The following is a 17,208-nucleotide window of genomic DNA, read 5'->3' as shown; positions in this document are numbered from 1 at the left end:
GCCACAGCCCTCCCTGCTCCACCCATGTCACCAGAGTGGCCCTGCTGACCTTGCCAGGGGTGGCTGAGGTGGTGCTGACGTCCCAGATGGTGGACACCTCGTTGAGGCTGTCAACATGCATGCAGTCAGGCGTGTCCGGGATGTCTGACAGGGAATCCACAGAAGACGAGAAGATGGAGGCATTGGAGAGGTCCTCGAGGCATGAGGGGTCCTAGGAGAAGGCATGGGTGAGGCAGTAGCTGGTGTGGGTCCTCAGGCAAGCGACAATGTAGCCTGCCACCCAGTGGAGTATGCAAGCCGGGAACAGCAGTGAAGTCCCACACAGCACAACATGGAGTGACCGTGAAGACATGGTACTCAGTGAGAACCCAGTGGTGACAAATGGATGGGACGAGTGCAGTGATGGCTAACAGGGATGGGATGAAATGTTCTAGAAGTCATTAAATACACACACTTCACATGAGTGAGCTAAACGGAATACGGATCAAACCCAATAAGCTTAGGTTTGTTTGCTCTGGCCTCAAACTCATAGTAATCTTCCCTCAGCCTCCCAAGATGACAGGTGTGAGCCACCATCTCCACCTAGAGACCCTGAAAGCACTCTGCAGGTTGGGGGTTTCCATGCCCCTCCCACATCTCCAGCTTTACAGATGAGGGATTGAGGCCAGGGTGAGGATCCTGAAGGCCGGGGCTTGGGCAGAACTACCCTGCACCCACCCCTGAGCCCTGTGGCAGGTGGCAGGTGACATCTGCCCTGAGGCATTGGGATCACACCAGACAGAGCCCCTCACACACCCTGACTCTGGGATCTTGACAGTGAGCACTCCCAGGGTGCACAGCAGGCTCTCTGGGCCACTGTCTGCAACAGAGGTGTGCTCAGAGAATGCCAGGGAGATGAGGCTGTACCACCCGGGTGGAAGTCTTGGTCCTAGGGTGGGTCCTGAGTAACAACTACCCACCTTCTCCATTAGTATGGGGACAGCTGCCAGTGCCAGCCCCTTAGTTGAGGCAGGCCAGGGCCATCTGGTTTTATCCAGGGAAGGGGAGTTATGTCTGGGTACCTGGCAGCTTCCTGGAGAAACCTGCATGAACTTCGGTTGCTATGGGGTTGGGCTTCATAGCCCCCACCTCCCAGGGCCCTGTGACCCCACTGCAGAGGTGGCAGCCTGCATTTAGGAACAGGAAAATGCACCGTGGGCTCTCGAGACCCGGTTGGTTCTCCATCATGCGCTGGGAACAGGCTCGGACAGACAGACAGCCACAGCCTGCTCCCTGTGCCACCTCCCTGTCCCCAGCACAGCGCCCAGTATAAACCCTGGGTTTAGATGGGGCAGCACGGCACAGCTCTGAAACATGTGGTCTCCAGTATGGCGAGAACAAGGAAGGAGGCAGAGGAGACAGAAGAAGCCCTCTGGCATTGGGGCTGTGTGTTTCAGGGCTCCCCAGAACACACCAGGGCGCCCAACACCCTCCCCACACACAGCCCTAGCATGTCAACTCAGGCCCGTTCTGTCCCCATCTTCAGCTTCCCTGGGATGATCTCTGGAGATGTGGCTGGAGGAGGCAAACCCTGTCCCTTTCACAGTAGCCTCAACCCAAGATGGGGACACTGTCAATTAAGGCTGGCCCAGGGAGGCAGACTGAGAGGGTAGGATGGCTTATGTCCTAAGGCATCACAGGACGGAGAAAGGAAGTGAAGGGAAACTGAGGCACTCTACATGGCAGGCCACTGTGGTGTCAGCAGAAAGCCCCTCACTCAGTGTGATGCGCATGACACAGGGATAGAAAGTGAGGGCTCTGAGGAGCGCCGCGCCACCCTGGAACCCTAACTTTCTAAGCCAGTCTCACATTGCCCCTGCTGACCTCAGACCCGTCCTCCAGTGCTGGCATGGTGGAAGAGCACTCACCTGGCACCTTCAACGCCAATCTAAAACTTCGCCAGCAAAGCCAGTGAAGGACAAACAACCTGACACGACCTCCCTTAGGACCAGGGTTTCCAGGGGTCCAGGACATTAACTAATCACAGACCCACATTGGTGAGCTCCCCCACCCGCTGGAAATGTCCTGGGCCTCCCCTGCAGGATGATCTGAGGATGGGGTTCCCAGCGAGGCCCCTCTAAATCTATACCATGTAGTCCCTCCCTGCTGGGTCTCTATTGGGTGGCACAAATGAGGAGGTTAGGAGGGTCCCCACTGTGGTTACTGCTGCAGCATCTGATGGCCTGTTAGGGGGAGGGGAACTGGCAGGAGCAAGCCCTAGCTAGACCCTTCTAGGCCACTCAGAGGTCAAACAGCAGACAGCTCCCAAGCCCAGGAGGGACCCTCCCTCGGTCGGTAACACCCCTTCGGAAAAAGCCCCCCACCCCTTCTGGACTGGGAGACCAGAGGAAAGACGGGCTCCTGGCTCTACCTACCCCACGAGACCTGGCTGAGCCTGAGTTCTGCCCTAGTCCAGGAAGAGGTGTTGACAAAGATCCCACAGGGGCTGAGAACATCCTCGACTCCCTTCCCCAGTCACCCCCGTGCTGGCTACTGCTCTAAAACTCTGGCACGTTCACTGTGACTCGCCAAGGAGAGTACAGCGTGGGCAGGGCTGGGGGCGTCCTGCCCCGGTTCTGCCACCTGTGGGAGCTCAGGGGCGCCACAGCTGGCTCTGGGTGGCCCTGCTGGCCCTGCTGGCCCCTGGCTGGTTACCTTGTTTAGCGCGGCGAACTGCAGCCAGAAGCGCAGCTGCGACATGGTCGGGGTGTGGGGCGCTGAGCAGTGGCCGCCGTGTCCCCCTGGAAGAGCTGCCGGGGAGCACCAGCCTCATGACCACGGTGGCCGCAAGCTCAGCAGCTCTGTCGGGCTGGAGGCAGCAGTGATCCTGCCGGCCCCATTTGCATGAGGGTTAGTCACCGGCTCCCGACTTCCCCTAAGGCTGGGCTGAGTTTCAGGAAATGATGCCTGCCTGGTAAGTCAGGGCAGTTACTGGCAGAGTGCAGAGAATTACTGTAGGGGGCGGACCGGCCCAGAAGGGCTGTCAACAAAGGCGCACCCTGCCGGGCACAGCGCCTGGTCTGGTCCTATTCTCCTGGGGCGTTCAACCTGGGTTAGAGGACAAAGCCTCAGTTTCCCCAGAACTACTGAAGCACTAGACCCTGTCTGTGACCCTCCTCCCCAAGGATGACAGGAATTAGGGGCTGGAGGGGGGCACCGTGAGAATTTGGGCTAGGAGAAATGAGGCCAAGGCACCCCTCTATTCCTCCCTTAAGCTAAGCGGAGCCTCCCCAGCCCTTGATCAAACTGCATCCTTATCCTCAAGCTTCCTCAGGCCGGGCCACAGATTCCTGGTGTCCCTGAAGGAGCTGGGGGGGTCACTGGTGTGATTCCCCCATGGGGCTACAGTCATTTACAGCTGCCCCTGGGGACTGTGGCCTCTCCTGTTGGAAGATGAGGTACCCCAGAAGAGGGGTCAGGCACCGTGGAGCACCCTTGTCATCACCCCGAGAGGATGAGGCAGGAGGATTGGGAGAGTAGCCCAGGCTACAATGAAAGACCCTATCTCAATAAGCTGAAAACAGAACCGGCTGAGGAGAGTGGGGAGCTGAAGCCCAAGGACTCTGGGAAGCAGCCAGGGAGCTTCCTAGAGGGCAAAGCACTCACTAGCTAGGAGTTAACTCCACAAACGCATGCATTTCTAGATCCTCAGGGGAAATTAGGAGCACCCAGCAGAGAATCACGGTGCACGGAGGGCGGGAACAGGACGCTTTGTTCATAGCCGGGAGAGACCCGGAGGACACAGAGCACACACCATGTGGGACTCGCTTTCCTCCGAGGAGACATGTGTTCTAGAACTGGAGAGAGGTTGAGGGCTGCCTGTGTCTGTAAATGCACTCTATGCAGCCAAGGCTAACCTGGAGCTCCTGATCCTCCCATGCTGGTGAATGGACACTGAAAGGACAATCTTTACAGCTGTGTGAGCTCTAGTTTAGAAAGAACTATTGGCCAGCACTCAGGAGGCAGAGGCAGATAGATCTTGAGTACAAGGTCAGCCTGGGCTACAGAGCTAGTTCCAGTACAGACAGGGCTAAAAAGAAACGGGGGGGGGGGGGAGCAATTTCAGGAGGACTGAGAATAACAGAAACAAGTAAGAAGCTGAAGTCAAAAACAACCCAAGCATGAAAGGTGAAGGGCTTGAGGGCTCTCCCAGGAGAGAGAGAACTCAGGGATCTCTCAGTCTGGGAGGAGGAAGAGCTGGGAATAGGGTGGAGGGATGGACAGGGCCAAGCTAGACACACAGCCCAAAGATGGGACATTGCTGATGTGGAGGTCTGGGCTGATGATGGCCACTAGTGGGTGGCAGGGCTGGCCAGAGGGCACTGACTCCCAGGCTAGCTGGTCTTTGGATTTGATGGAGGCAGTGGGGGTAAATGTCCCTTACAGGGACAACCTGAACCTCATCTGACCTTAGTCTTAATGCCCCACTGTGTCTCCAGCCTTGGTTCTCAACACCACAAAAGGACAGAGTAGGGAAGGAGGGTTGCTAGCCTCGCACGGGGGTCTCAGAGCAGAGAAGCAGGGCCTCTGTGGATGGCTGCAGGCAGCCCACAGGTCACCCCAGCTGTGCTAGTTCATCTGCTCAGTGAAGCTGGAGACTGAGGGAGGACTAGCAGGAGGTCAAGGCCAGCCTGGGCTACAAGGGCTATTCCAGGACTGAGAAAAACCCTGTCTCGGAAAAACAAAACAAACAACAACAACAACAACAAAAAACAGGCAGTGGTGGTGCACACCTTTAATTTCAGCACTGGGGAGGCAGAGGCTGGTGGATCTCTCCAGCCTGGTCTATGTAGTGATAGCCAAGTCTGCTGCACAGAGAAACCTTGTCTCAAAAAACAAAACATACAGGATCTGGTGTGGTACAAGGCTTGGGGGCAGAGTGAGAGAGTACCACAGAGCCCTGGGTTCATCCCAGACACCAAAGAAATCAGATGTGGGAAGTCGAAGGCGGAAGATCAGGAGTTCAAGGTCCACCTCAGCTACGCGGTGAGTTCAGGGAGATTGGCTGCTCTTTGGAGGACCAGGTTTTTTTATTTTGGCTATTTATTTATGGTTTGTTTTGTTTTTTTTTTCGAGACAAGGTTTCTCTGTAGCTTTGGGGCCCATCCTGGAACTGACTCTGTAGACCAGGCTGACCTCGAACTCAGAGATCCACCTGCTTCTACCTTCCGAGTGCTGGGATTAAAGGCGTGCACCACCGCCCAGAGAAAACCAAGGTTTAATTTCCAGCACCCACATGGTAGTTTACAACTGTCTGTAACTCCAGTTCCAGGGAATCTGATACCCTCACACAAATGTGCACATAAAACTGAAAAACAAACAAACAAACAAACCACTCCTGGGCCTGGATCCTAACAACATAGTATAGCAGAAATACTGGGCTACATAAATACACCATACATAGGGTCATGGTGAATTTTTACCTAACCACAGATGTCTCTATGAAATGGAGGATCAGACACAAAAAGAAGCCATGGCACAGGAGGCTGGGGCTGGAGACTGGCTAAGAGTACCTGGTGACTGTGGCAGGAGTGGCCAGATAGGGACTGTGCAAACCCGCCTCACACACCAGGCTCCCCAGCAGGGAAAGCCAGATTCTCAATGGTTTTGGCCTCAGTCTCCCCTGCCCTGCCCACTTGCTGCCTCTCCACAAGCCCCGCCCTGTGGCTACAAGTTCTGTGCATAGCCTGGGCCACAGTGCTGTGGATCTCGCTGTGCAGGGTCCCCCCACAACCCACAGCCCACCTCTACATGGCAGTAGCCGCATGTCTTCCTGTAAGCGAGCGCCCGTCTCTGGCTCTCCTTCCCTGATGTCCGTAAACTGTCGGGCAGGCAGAGGCCAGACCTCTGATCCCTGAGACTAACATTTGCAGAGCAGTCGATGCTGCTGCGAAGCGCTGTGATGCGGCCGCCCGCAGGGCAGGGCGGGAGGTGGGAGGTGGCAGCACCGCTCCTTCCTGAGCGTGAGCTCATCTAGCTTCCCAGCAACCAGCCTGAGAGCACATTACGGGTACACAATCTTGGAGGGAAGTGGGGGGGGGGGCCTGGGGTGCAGGCCTACCTGTGTACACAGCACCCCATCCTACCTGTACAGGGCCATGGCTAAGAATACGGGGTCTGTGTGGCTTTGCACCCACACCAGGAGCCTCAAGGGAGATTCAGGGCTTGGATGGGCACTGGGAATGTTGAGGATCCCTAGGGCATTCTAGGGGTACAGGCCAGGAGAGGCCTGAGGAGAATGCAGAGGAAAGACAGGGTTAGACAGCAGGTCCTTCCCCCTTCCCTCTAGCACCCCTCACTCCCAAATGTCCCAGGCTTTGCCCTCCAGAGCTGTCAGTCTATCTGTACCCCTAGAAACAGAAGCTTCCGCTAACAGCTCCAGCGGTCACCTGGCCCTCATGTCCATTCCTGGACACGTGCCTGGAAACAAGGCCCCGTGGAAACTCTTTCATCCACGATGGTCCAATGGATAAACAAGTTCTGCAGGTGAGTGCACAACGGACATGGGAGCACTGTCAGCCATGACAGGTAGCGACACAGGCCACGGCGCGGAGGGACCCACAGTGTGGGGCTCCACCAAAGGAAATGTCCAAAGCAGAAGAACCCAAAGACAGGAAAAGGATTCTTAGGTGCAGGGACTGAAGAGGGGAGGTGGTCGCTCATGGGATGGGTGATATGGTGGCTTTGGAGTCACGTGATGTCTCAACTTAAAAAACACACATGAAAAAACAAAACAAAAAACCCAACAACTCAAAAATGGAGACAAAACCAGGCATTGAGTACCCACGCACCTGCACAGCCCAGGGTAGGCTATCCCCACAGGGTCTGTGGAGCTGTTCCGGTCACCGAGCAGGGCTATCAAAGCCCATGGGGTAGGGGCTCCAAGCCACCTGGAGATGGAAGGCGGAGCAGGGATTCACAGGGCCCTTTCCTTGTAGAAGCAGGTGGTGGAGGTCTGGGGCTGGCTGAAAAGGAAGGCAAGGCTCCAAGAGGTACTGCCAGGAACTCAAAAGACAGTGGGAGCCTGAAGTGACCCCTGTGTGATGTGACAGGGCCAGCCAGCAGCTGGGGGGGGGGGACGGGACGGGACGGGACGGGGGACTCCCACAGCTCTCAGCAGAGGGAAAAGAGCCTGAGCAGAAGACAGCAGGGATCAGTAGGTGACTATCCAAGGAAGACACAGAATGGCAGACAATACTTTGGATTTCTTCTGTTTCTTTTCTTATTGTAGTTTTCTTGTTGCTTTGAGACAGACTCTCAGGTGTAGCCAAGGAGCACCCTAGACTCTCCCCTTCCGTCTGGCTCCCAAGGGCAGGAATCGGAAGGACTTCTTCCTTAGAGGGCTAAATCACATGGCTCATAGTTTTTCTCTTTTTGCTTCTTCTACCAAAAAACTTGGGGCTTGTGTTTAGTTTCCAGCTGCCTGGGGGTTTCTTCTCTGCTGGTTCCTGGCACAGCTGGGTTTTCTGTCCGGACTCCAGGCTCACACTGTTGCAGTGAGCAGAGGCCACATGGGTTGCAGTGAGGGAGTGTCTGCTCGAGCAGAGGCCTGCAGCCTGCAGGTAAAAACTCTAAACTCAGACGGGTGGGGTTGGCACCACACCTAGCCGGTCCAGGTCTCCTCACTTGAGCACTCCTCATGTCCCTTCTGCTCGGTTGTGACTCTTGGCTCAAGTCTGGCTCCTTCTTGTTCCATGGAATTCAAGGCCACCAGGGGCCCAGGGAGGTGGGGGAGGTGAAGGCAGGTGACAAGCTTGGGCCCCTCAACCCTGGGTCCAACCTTCTGTGAACAGGGCACAGGCATGGGGTGTGCACCTCCACAGGCATTTTGGGGACAGTGTGTGCAGGGCACACATATAGCAAGTGGTCAATAAATGCTCACCCACTGGATGGATGTGGCTATCTGCCATGAGAGCCACCATGTCTCCAGATGTGTTGGGACAAACAGGGTCCAGGTAAGGGGCAGACCACATAAGCACAGTTTGTGGGGGCCTGGCCTCAGGGAGTTCTAACCAAAGGGAGGAGGCAGCTGTAGGCCTCTGGCATCAGAAGAGATGGAGACAGAGACACAAAGACAGAGGGCAGACAGGGAGACAATACACGGACAGAATGTGAGGGCTGATCTTGCCAGCTTGCCACATCTGGAACAATGAGCCCAAGCAGCTGGGCCCACCTGTAGAAGACTCTCTTGACTGGACCCTAACTTGGCCACACCTTCTGGTGGCAGTCTGCATAAAAGGCACAGAAGGAATCCTTTGCTCTCTGCCTGCTTGCCCTCTCGCTGGCGGGTTCGTCTACCCTGCGGCTGAGGCACTCCTTCCCTGGTGAGAGCCCACTTCTTCAGGATTCCAGGGCAGTCTGACAACTCCAGCGCTGGATTGGGACTGCTGAGACATCCTGCTTCAGGACTAGGACAACCCAGGTCACAGCCCGTAAGCCACACTACTAACTGGCTGCATGTGTCTGTATCTGTAGCTATGCGCATGTATGATATATTAGATACTCATTCACCAGTTCTGACTAAGGCACAGAGAGACAGACACAGAGACAAAGACAGAAAGGCAGTCGAGATGTGGGCTGGCAGGCCTGGCTTCCTCACTGTGTTCTGAGGAGCCTGATAACACAACATTCTTTACACTTCTGCAGAGACCTGGTGACAGAGACGTATGCCACTGCCCTGTTGCTGAGCAGAGCCCTCTGGGACAGCTCCCTGGTATGAGTTCTTAGGTGGCAGTGAGGGGCTGGTGGGGCGGATGCCCTGGTGACTCATGGGGAATGGGATTCAGACCCTGTCCTGTGATCTGTGGGGGGCTTGGCTATCCGCACATGCTGCACGGGGCACGGACGCTTTGTATAGGACCTGTGGGGAAACCCACCACAGTGCAGGGTGTGAGGCAGGTGTGAGACAGGACAGATGATCTACCCCGTGAGCCACAGACCCTGGGAGCCTCCAGCCTTCCTCATACAGCTCCCCGGCTAGGGAAAAGTCACCTTCAGGTACAACTCTGTGGCAAAGTCCCAAAGGCCAGTGACAGCAGATCTCAATTCCAGGATGCCAAGACCAGTCTGGGTGGCCTAATCCTCCCTGCCCAGAGTGGCCTTGAATCCCTGTCCCATCAGTCCTGATGAAGATTGGCAGCCACAGTGATGGCTCAGGGCCCTGTGCAGTGCTGTTACCTGAGCAAAGTCGCTGCTCTTGGAGAAGAAGCTGGGGACAGTAGCTGTGGTGGGGTAGCTGGTGTCAGGGCAGGACTGGCCATCAAGGAATGGGGTGGAACCCATGAACTGTCTGCAAAAAGAAATAAGGAGAGTGACCACGGGGCTGAGAGAGGCAAGGCGGGGCACAGGATCGCAGGACCCCTCTCAACTGGTGGGAGCTCAGTCACATCAGTCACATGGCTGATAAGGCTTGGCCTGTCACACTGGACAGTCATGGATCCAACGCAGGGGCTTTAGAAACACAGCTCAGAGCATATCCCAGGACAGGCTTGAGTCAGTCTACCAACCAGCACCTCCTACATGGCTTCCTACATGGTCCCTCAGACACGACACCCACACAGGACAGACAAATATGACCTGTTTCTCTGTGGCCAAGAAGAATAAGGAGAAGGGAAGGAACAGAGGCAGTCCTGTCAGGGCTGCTATCCCAGCTGAGTAATGAGGCCCTGCAGGTGAAGGGGCTGGGCTCAGTGAGCTGTGCTGAGCCTGGGGGTCGGGGGGACGGGATGTCGCATGAGGCAGAGGGACACTGGCCATCCCTAGGGCCTCTACCCCTTTTCTGGAGAGATTTGCTAAAACAAACATGAAGGCTGAGTTCACATAATAAATCCCAGAGCTTGCCCACAAATGGTTCCCTGTGGGAACATGCTGTGCGACACCAGGACCTGAACCACATGCACAGATAACTTCGGCATGGCGACAGGCAGAGTCAAATGGTGGTGAGCTCCAGGTCCAGTGAGAGAGTCTGTAGCTTTGAAGTCTGTCCTGGAACTAGCTTTTGTAGACCAGGCTGGCCTAGAACTCAGAGATCCGCCTGCCACTGCCTCCCGAGTGCTGGGATTAAAGGCGTGCGCCACCACCGCCCGGCGAGAGATCCCATTTCAAAAACCAAGGTGGATGGGGCTGGAGAGATGGCTCAGTGGTTAAAGTACTGGCTGCTCTTCCAAAGGATATAGGTTCCCAGTACCCACGTGGTGGCTCTCAACCACCTGTAACCCCAGTTCTAGGGATCCAATACCCTCTTCTTCCTCCATGGCAGGCATATCATATATAAACATACATGCAAGGCAAAATATCCATAACTGAGCTGGGTGTGACAACCATCTTTAACCCCAGCACTCTGGAGGCAGAGGTGCTTGGATCTCTTTGAGTTCCAGGCTTCCTGGGCTACACAGGGAATTCCAGTTAGGACTACAGAGTGAGACCCTGACTCAAATTTAAAGAAAAAAAAGGTAGTGAGTGAATGAGGAACATACCCAGCACTGGCTTCCAGCCCCACATGTACAGGCACGCACGCTTGCACATGCAGGCAGGCACGCATGCACGCACCACCCTGGAACGGAAGCTCTGACCCAATCTGCTTTGAGTTGTTTGCACAGTGCATGTTCCCCCAAGCCTTCAAAACCCAGGACTCTCTGGGGGTCCTGGAGTCCTCCCCCAGCAACCTCTGCCATTTCAAACCCAGATTTGTCCTGACACAGGGCTCTGCAAACACGCTCTCTCTAGACTTGGTCTTCCAGGCTGCTCTACCATGCAGCGCTGGGGTGAGTCCCACTGCACACTTACTGGTTTTCACTGGAGAAGGTGGGGTACGAGGCCGGTGAAAAACTGCTCCACCAGGGACAGTGCAGGAGTCGGTTCTGAAACACAGGGGGGCATCAGGTACGGCAGGAAGAAAGCAGGGCCCCAGTATACAAAAGGCAAGGGTCATGGAGAACCACTAAGTCAGCCAATGTCTCAGCTTCCCCATGTGCATGAGGTTAGCCATGGAAGGCTGAAAAGAAGGCAGAAGGGAGCAAATGATACACTGAGTGTGGGTGCACGGCCCCACAGGGCTGAAACGTTCCCTTCCAATAAGAACCCTGGAGACTGCTTGAAAGGGATACGGAGGGATGGTCTGCCTAGAATCTCAGTGAGGGGCTGGAGGCGTGGTCAGGGTAGAGCCACACCTAGAATCCCCAGTGAGGCATTGTGGGCATGGTCAGGGTGGAGCCCCGCCTAGACTCTCAGTGAGGGGTTGGGGGCGTGGTCAGGCTTGGAGTGCCTGCCTAGAATCTCCCAGTGAGAGGGGCTTGGGAGTGGCTTAGGATGGGGGGTGTGGTTCCAGGCTCTGGGACCCCAAAGGTACTCTGGGCAAAGTTGAGGTTCACCCAAAACCTCTTCAACAAGGGACCAGCATTCCTATCCCTAATAGGGCTTGATGCTGCCCTAAATGAGCAACCCTGGATGTCATCATAAAGGATCACATGCTGGCGGACCCAGCGCCATCCACTGAGTCCGCCATCCCTGTTTCTGTCCCTGGAATCCTGTTTGGGAATCGTACCATGGGGATGGATGGAGGGAGGAGAAGGCAGCACTATTTATAGCAGAGGAAATTGGACTCTCTCCAAAGGCCCCACAATAGGGAAATAATTAAGTAAATTATGGGTTGTGGATGAAGGAACAGTGGGCAGGGAACATGGAGGGCCAAGCAGAAAGGATAGGAGCTGGGCCTGTCCTGGTTGCCAGCCAGGGTTTCTGAGCTGTGAGTGACGTTCTGGGTGTCAGCACTACATGATGTGGAGCTCCATTAATGACACTTCCTCGTCTGTGCTCTACCCATAGGAGCATGTAGTGGCCCAGCTGGGCACAGTATGGGTAAGCACCACTCTGCCTGGCCCTTCCAGTGTCTCAGCTGTGCCCACCTCTGTTCCGTCTGGTTCCCCCTCATCCTGTCTGACCACCCTTCCTGTGTCCTGCATCCTCAGTGCCTGTGACAGCACAAGGAGACAGAGGGCAGAAGGTGCTGTCTCCCTTAAGAGCAGCCCCTGCCAGGCCAGCCTGGTCTGCAGAGCTAGTTCCAGGACAGGCTCCAGGGCTACAAAGAAACCCTGTCTCAAAAAACAAACAAACAAACAAAAAAGAGCCCCAAATGAAGCTGGAGCTGGTGCAGTCTGCAGCGAGTCCTGGGCTCCATTCCCAGCAGACACCAGGCGTGGTGGCGCACACGAGCCACCCCAGCTTTCAGGAGACGGAGCCAGGAGTTCATGATCACCCTCTCATACTGGCAAACTTGAGGCCACTCTGGGTTACAACGAAACCCAACCTCAAAAACAAAACAACAATAAAACAAACAAACAGAAGCCCCTCCGCTGCCAACTGTGGGCAGGAGACTCAAGAGGATGCTGCAGGGCCAGGGTCGAAGTCAACCTCTTTCTCACTCAGGGACAGGACTGCGTCTAGGGTGTCACTGTAAGCTGTGGAGCAGGGCTCTGTAGACGTGCTACAAAGGTTGTCATGGTCCCCTGGGGTGGTTATGAGAATAAGGACAAGACTCACCTGCAGCTGGATGCCACCTCCAGGGGGCGGGAGCTCATGCGGAGGGAAGTCCCCATCCATGGTGGGCTCCACTGCCAGCATCAGGCAGGTGACAGTGGGGCTCCGCAACCCTTGGGTGGCGTTATCTGGCTTTCTCACTCTGCGGTACTAATAGTAGCAGGTGCGATGTCATGTCCTGTGGCTGAGAGAATGTCATACTGAACTGACTGTGTATGCTCCCTGACCCAGTGACTCCCATTTGGGATGGTGTCAGGGCAGAAGGTACAGTTGTGGCTCCTGGCCCACTGAGGCCATCGACACATCAACACTAGTCATGGCACGGCCGCTACCTACTGGGTCCACCCACTATGAGTGGAACAGACTGAGGCTGGCCCTGTAGCCCTGTGGGGATGGTCAGTTAGGCCCTCTAGACACTGCAGATACCCAAAGCCTGCCATGAGCCCCAAGTCTCTCAGAAGAGCCCCAGAAGTTCCCGCTGGGTCAGATCAAGAAAAGCCCTGCTCAGGGTATCCTAGGCTTGGGGGTGATGAACCCTCAGCCCCGACACAGTCAAACGCCTGCCTCCCACGTCTGTGGTACAGACCAGAGCACACCGAGGTCCCTAGACTTCCCACCAGCCAGACTTGAGCCCCCAGGCCAGCCAGAAGGGAGGTAGAATTCAGACAGGCAGAGCACAAGGTTAATCACCAAAGAGGCAGGAAGGGGAGAAGGCACCGCCCAGTTAAGCCCTAGAGTGGAGCTGGCCCTTCCAGTAATTGCCCACAGCACAGGCCGCAAGCAGCAGGCAGTGGCTTGTGTAATCCAGCCAGAGGAAGGGCCTGCCTGGGGATGGTGGCAGGAGGGAGGGAAAGGGGCCCAGTGGGCAGAGGCAAGACTGCCAGCAAGGCCAGAAGTCCTGCTCCCCACCAGTCCCTGCTCAAAGGCCATCTGCTCAGCTCAGCAGGCCCAGACCTGTGATGGCCTGGTCACAACTGGATGGCACTCAGAGCAGCTCATTGTGGATAGATACTGTGTAATCTGAGGGACTGGATGTCCTCATATTTCGGGGCAAACCGGGATATGGCTCAGTGATGAAAGTTTGCCTAGCTCTGGGTGCTGCAAGCCTGTCACCCTGGACTTGAGACGCTGAGGCAGCAAGATAACAAGTTCAAGACTGGTCTGGGCCACAGAGCGACTGCCTCAGAAAGTAAACACAAGTTATGGGGTGTTGTTGGGTGTTTGCCAGGGGATAAAGCTTTAGGTTTGATGCTCGGCACCCCATAAACAAGCTGTGATGGTGTACCCGTCATCCAGCACTAGGGACTGGAGACAGAAGGACCAGGAGGTGAAGGTCAGTTGGGGCTACACAGGAAGTTAGGGCCAGCCTGAGCTACATGAGCCCCTCTCCAAAACAAAACAAGGAACTGGAGGTCTACTGGGTAAAAATACCCACTGTGCAGACTTTGTTCCCAACACCACAGAACAAGGACATGGCCACACACACTTATAACGCAGCAGTAACTGTGACAGACACAAGCCAACAATGCAAGCTCCAGGGTCAGTGGGAGGAAGTCAGGCTGAGCCTGTGACTCAATGGGTGGAGCACTGGCCTAGCATATACAGGGGCCTAGCTCCATCCCCAGCAAACACCAGGTGCCACAGTATGGTGTGGGAGGCCCTTCTGTATATGTGTTGCTTTTATTGGGTAATGGATAAAGAAGCATGCTTGGTCTGCGATAGGGCAGAGTAGAGCTAGGAGGGGAAAACTAAACTGAATGCTGGGAGAAAGACAGCAGAGTCAGAGACGCCACATACCAGAGGGGAAAGATGTGAGGTGCCAGCTGGAACCTTGCTGGTAGGCCATGAGCCTCGTGGTAAAATATAAAATAATGGAAATGGGTTAATTCTAGATGTAAGAGCTAGCTAACAGTATGCTTAAACTATTCGCCAAACAGCATCGCAAATAATGTAAGTTTCCTTTTTTTTTTTTTTTTTGGTTTTTTTGAGAAAGGGTTTCACTGTAGCTATCAAGCCTGTCCTGGAACTAGCTCTTGTAGACCAGGCTGGCCTCAAACTCACAGGGATCCACCTGTCTCTACCTCCCGAGTGCTGGGATTGAAGGCGTGCGCCATCATCCGGTATAATGTAGTTTCTATGTGATGATTTCGGGAGTCTTGGCATCCAGACAGAAAATCTGCCCCCCCCCCAACAACAGTACACACCTGTCATCCCAGCACTAAGGGGGGCAGGGGAGCAACCAGGATGCCAGGAGTTTAAGGTCATCCTCGACAACACAGAGAGTTGGAGGATCAGCCCATGTCATATGAAATCATTTTTAAAGATTTATTTTAATTTTATGTATATGGGTGGTTTGCCTGCACTTGTGTCTGTGTGTGCCTGGTGCTCACAGAAGCCAGAAGAGGGCATGGGATCCCTTAGAACTGAGGTTACAGACAGTTGTGAGCCATCATGTGGGTGCTGGGAATTGAACTTGGGCAGACAGTGCTCCTAACCTCTGGGTCATCTCTCCAACCAGAGAAACTGTGCTTTGTTTTTGGTTTTTTTCCATTTCTTTCTTTCTTTTTTTTTTAATTGTTGATTTTTGTTTAGTTTTTTGAGGCAGGTTTTTCTGTGTAGCCCTGGCTGTCCTGGGACTTACTCTGGAGACCAGGCTGACCTTGAACTCACAGAAATCTCCCTTCCTCTGCCTCCCAAGTGCTGGGACCAAAGGAGTATGCCACCATCACCGGCTGTTTTTGTTTTTGAGGAAAGGAATAAGGCAGAGACTGACAGAGTCCTCTGTGTATAGACCCACACGAGCATGTGCACACGCACACGCAGAGATTTAGGGGTGAGGCAGGCCACACCTGGCTCCATCTTGGCACCTGTGGTCCTTGGGTCTTAGTAGCCCATCAACTAACTAATGGACCTAACTGCTGAAGGGTCCAGACCTCCTCAGCTCAACTTCTGCCTCCCAACCAAGCACCCTGAGGGTGAGTGGGGCAGAACCCTTCAGAGCCCAGTCCTGTGGTGCTGCTTCGCGCATCTCCCAGGCCTGGTATCTGCTGGGCTGGAGGCTAGCCTCAGGCTGCTGTCTGAGGAAGTAGCTGACTGGTCATCCAGACAGTTATCAGGGACCCTGCAGAGCAGGCTGGCCCCACCATGCTGTGTCTTTTCCTCTTGTCATCTAGGAGCACTCCCTCCTGTTCTGAGAGGCTGTGCTGGAAGGTGTGGGTCATGCTTGGTTAGTCAGGGGCAGGGGTCAGACTCAATAGCCACTGAGTGGTAGGAGCCATCTCAAGTGATCTGGGATTTGTGTCTTGGTGATCCTTGCTGGTTCCTCTGACAAGGCAGAGGGTTCAGACCTAGACCTGGAGTAGAGGTGGGAGCAATATGGGCATCTGCCAAGGCACTGGGCAGTCTGAACTGTAGAGTAAGGAGCACAGGCAAGCCAGTATCATGGCAAAGCCCCAGAAAGTGCCTAGTGGTCCCTTAAGAGTTAAACAGAGCTGGGTGGTAATGGCGCACACCTTTAATCCTAGCACTCGGGTGGCAGAGGCAGGCGGACCTCTGTGAGTTTGAGGCCAGCCAGCCTGGTCTACAAGAGCTAGTTCCGGGACAGGCACCAAAGCTACAGAGAAACCCTGTCTCAGAAAAAAAAAAAAGAAAGAAAGAAAAGAGAGAGTTAAACAGAGCTGTTACCAGATCCAGCAGTTCTACTTTTAGCCATGTGCCCAAAGCATAGGTCCACACAAATACATATCAATTGACCATAGGGTCTACTGATAGATGATGGACACATGGTGTGTACCACCCACACACCAGTGTGTTACACAGCCATGAGCGGAGGAGAACTCAGGTACACTCCACAGGGTGGAGGGACACTGGGATCACTGTTTTCAGTGAGAGCACCAGACAAAAAGTCCACAATGTGGACTGCAGGCTGACGGCCTGAGCGGCTGGAGAGCCATCTGACCTCCACACATCCTGGCACGCACACACTCAGGTTCCCCTGTGGCCGCGGTGCAGTGCCCAACCTGAACCTGCATCTTTTCTGCTAGCAGTCAGAGCGCAGCACTGCCTCCTCCAGCCTTCCCAGATCCCCGAGGTCATCCTTCCTCCCAAGGTCTCCAGGTATGAACCCACTCTGGGTTATGGAGCCAGCCCAACAAGTCCCCAGAATACATTCAGGAGGGGGCTAGCAAGATGGCTCAATGGGTAAAAACATTTTCTTTGGACCAGGCTGGCCTTGAATTCACAGAGGTCCCGGAAGTCTGAAGTCTGCCTCCAATTGCTGGGCTGTTTGAAGGTGGTAGTGGTGCATACCTGTCATTCCAGTAAGAATACTTCAGGTGAGCTGGGCACGCCCTCTTAATCACCAAGACCTGGGAGGCAAGAGGATCTCTATGAGTGAGTATAGGTTAGCCTGAGCTATCTAAGAACAAGCAAACAAAACATAAAACAAAAAAAAGGGGGGGGGGATCTTAAGGAGCAAAGGACCTCAAGCTTCCAGAAGCAACTCTGGCCTGTGACATACTGTGCAACTGCTGCGGGCCCTCCAGGAGGCTCAGAGCCTGTCCGTAGTGGCTCAGCTGTGAATTAGCTTCTCTGGAGTCACCCACTGAAGTGGATGTCTAGTGTCCAGGAGTGGGA

At 54.8% G+C, this 17,208-nt stretch overlaps 1 protein-coding gene across 10 annotated transcripts in view; it reads right to left on the bottom strand.

Moving 5' to 3' along the window:
• Sbno2 (strawberry notch homolog 2) overlaps positions 1-17,208 on the bottom strand; it is a 46,847-nt gene that overhangs the window by 15,001 nt on the left and 14,638 nt on the right. For 4 of the 10 annotated variants that reach the window (XM_075975547.1, XM_075975546.1, XM_075975548.1 and 1 more), the window contains exons 2-5: positions 12,577-12,757; positions 10,825-10,898; positions 9,217-9,328; positions 50-211 (exon numbers count right to left, since the gene is read on the bottom strand). In XM_075975547.1, the coding sequence (XP_075831662.1) occupies positions 50-211; positions 9,217-9,328; positions 10,825-10,898; positions 12,577-12,657 (429 nt within the window). In that variant the 5' untranslated portion in view covers positions 12,658-12,757. Of the gene's footprint in view, positions 1-49; positions 212-2,694; positions 3,700-6,830; positions 6,955-9,216; positions 9,329-10,824; positions 10,899-12,576; positions 12,758-16,881; positions 16,941-17,208 lie in introns of those variants that run through there. The other 6 variants (XM_075975545.1, XM_075975550.1, XM_075975551.1 and 3 more) reach the window with 5 other exon arrangements.

This window comes from Microtus pennsylvanicus, chromosome 6 (assembly GCF_037038515.1).
Source record: "Microtus pennsylvanicus isolate mMicPen1 chromosome 6, mMicPen1.hap1, whole genome shotgun sequence".
Classification (NCBI taxonomy): Eukaryota; Metazoa; Chordata; class Mammalia; order Rodentia; family Cricetidae; genus Microtus; species Microtus pennsylvanicus.
The sequence above is the reverse complement of the archived record's forward strand: the minus strand, read 5'-3'. Positions and strand labels throughout refer to the sequence as shown.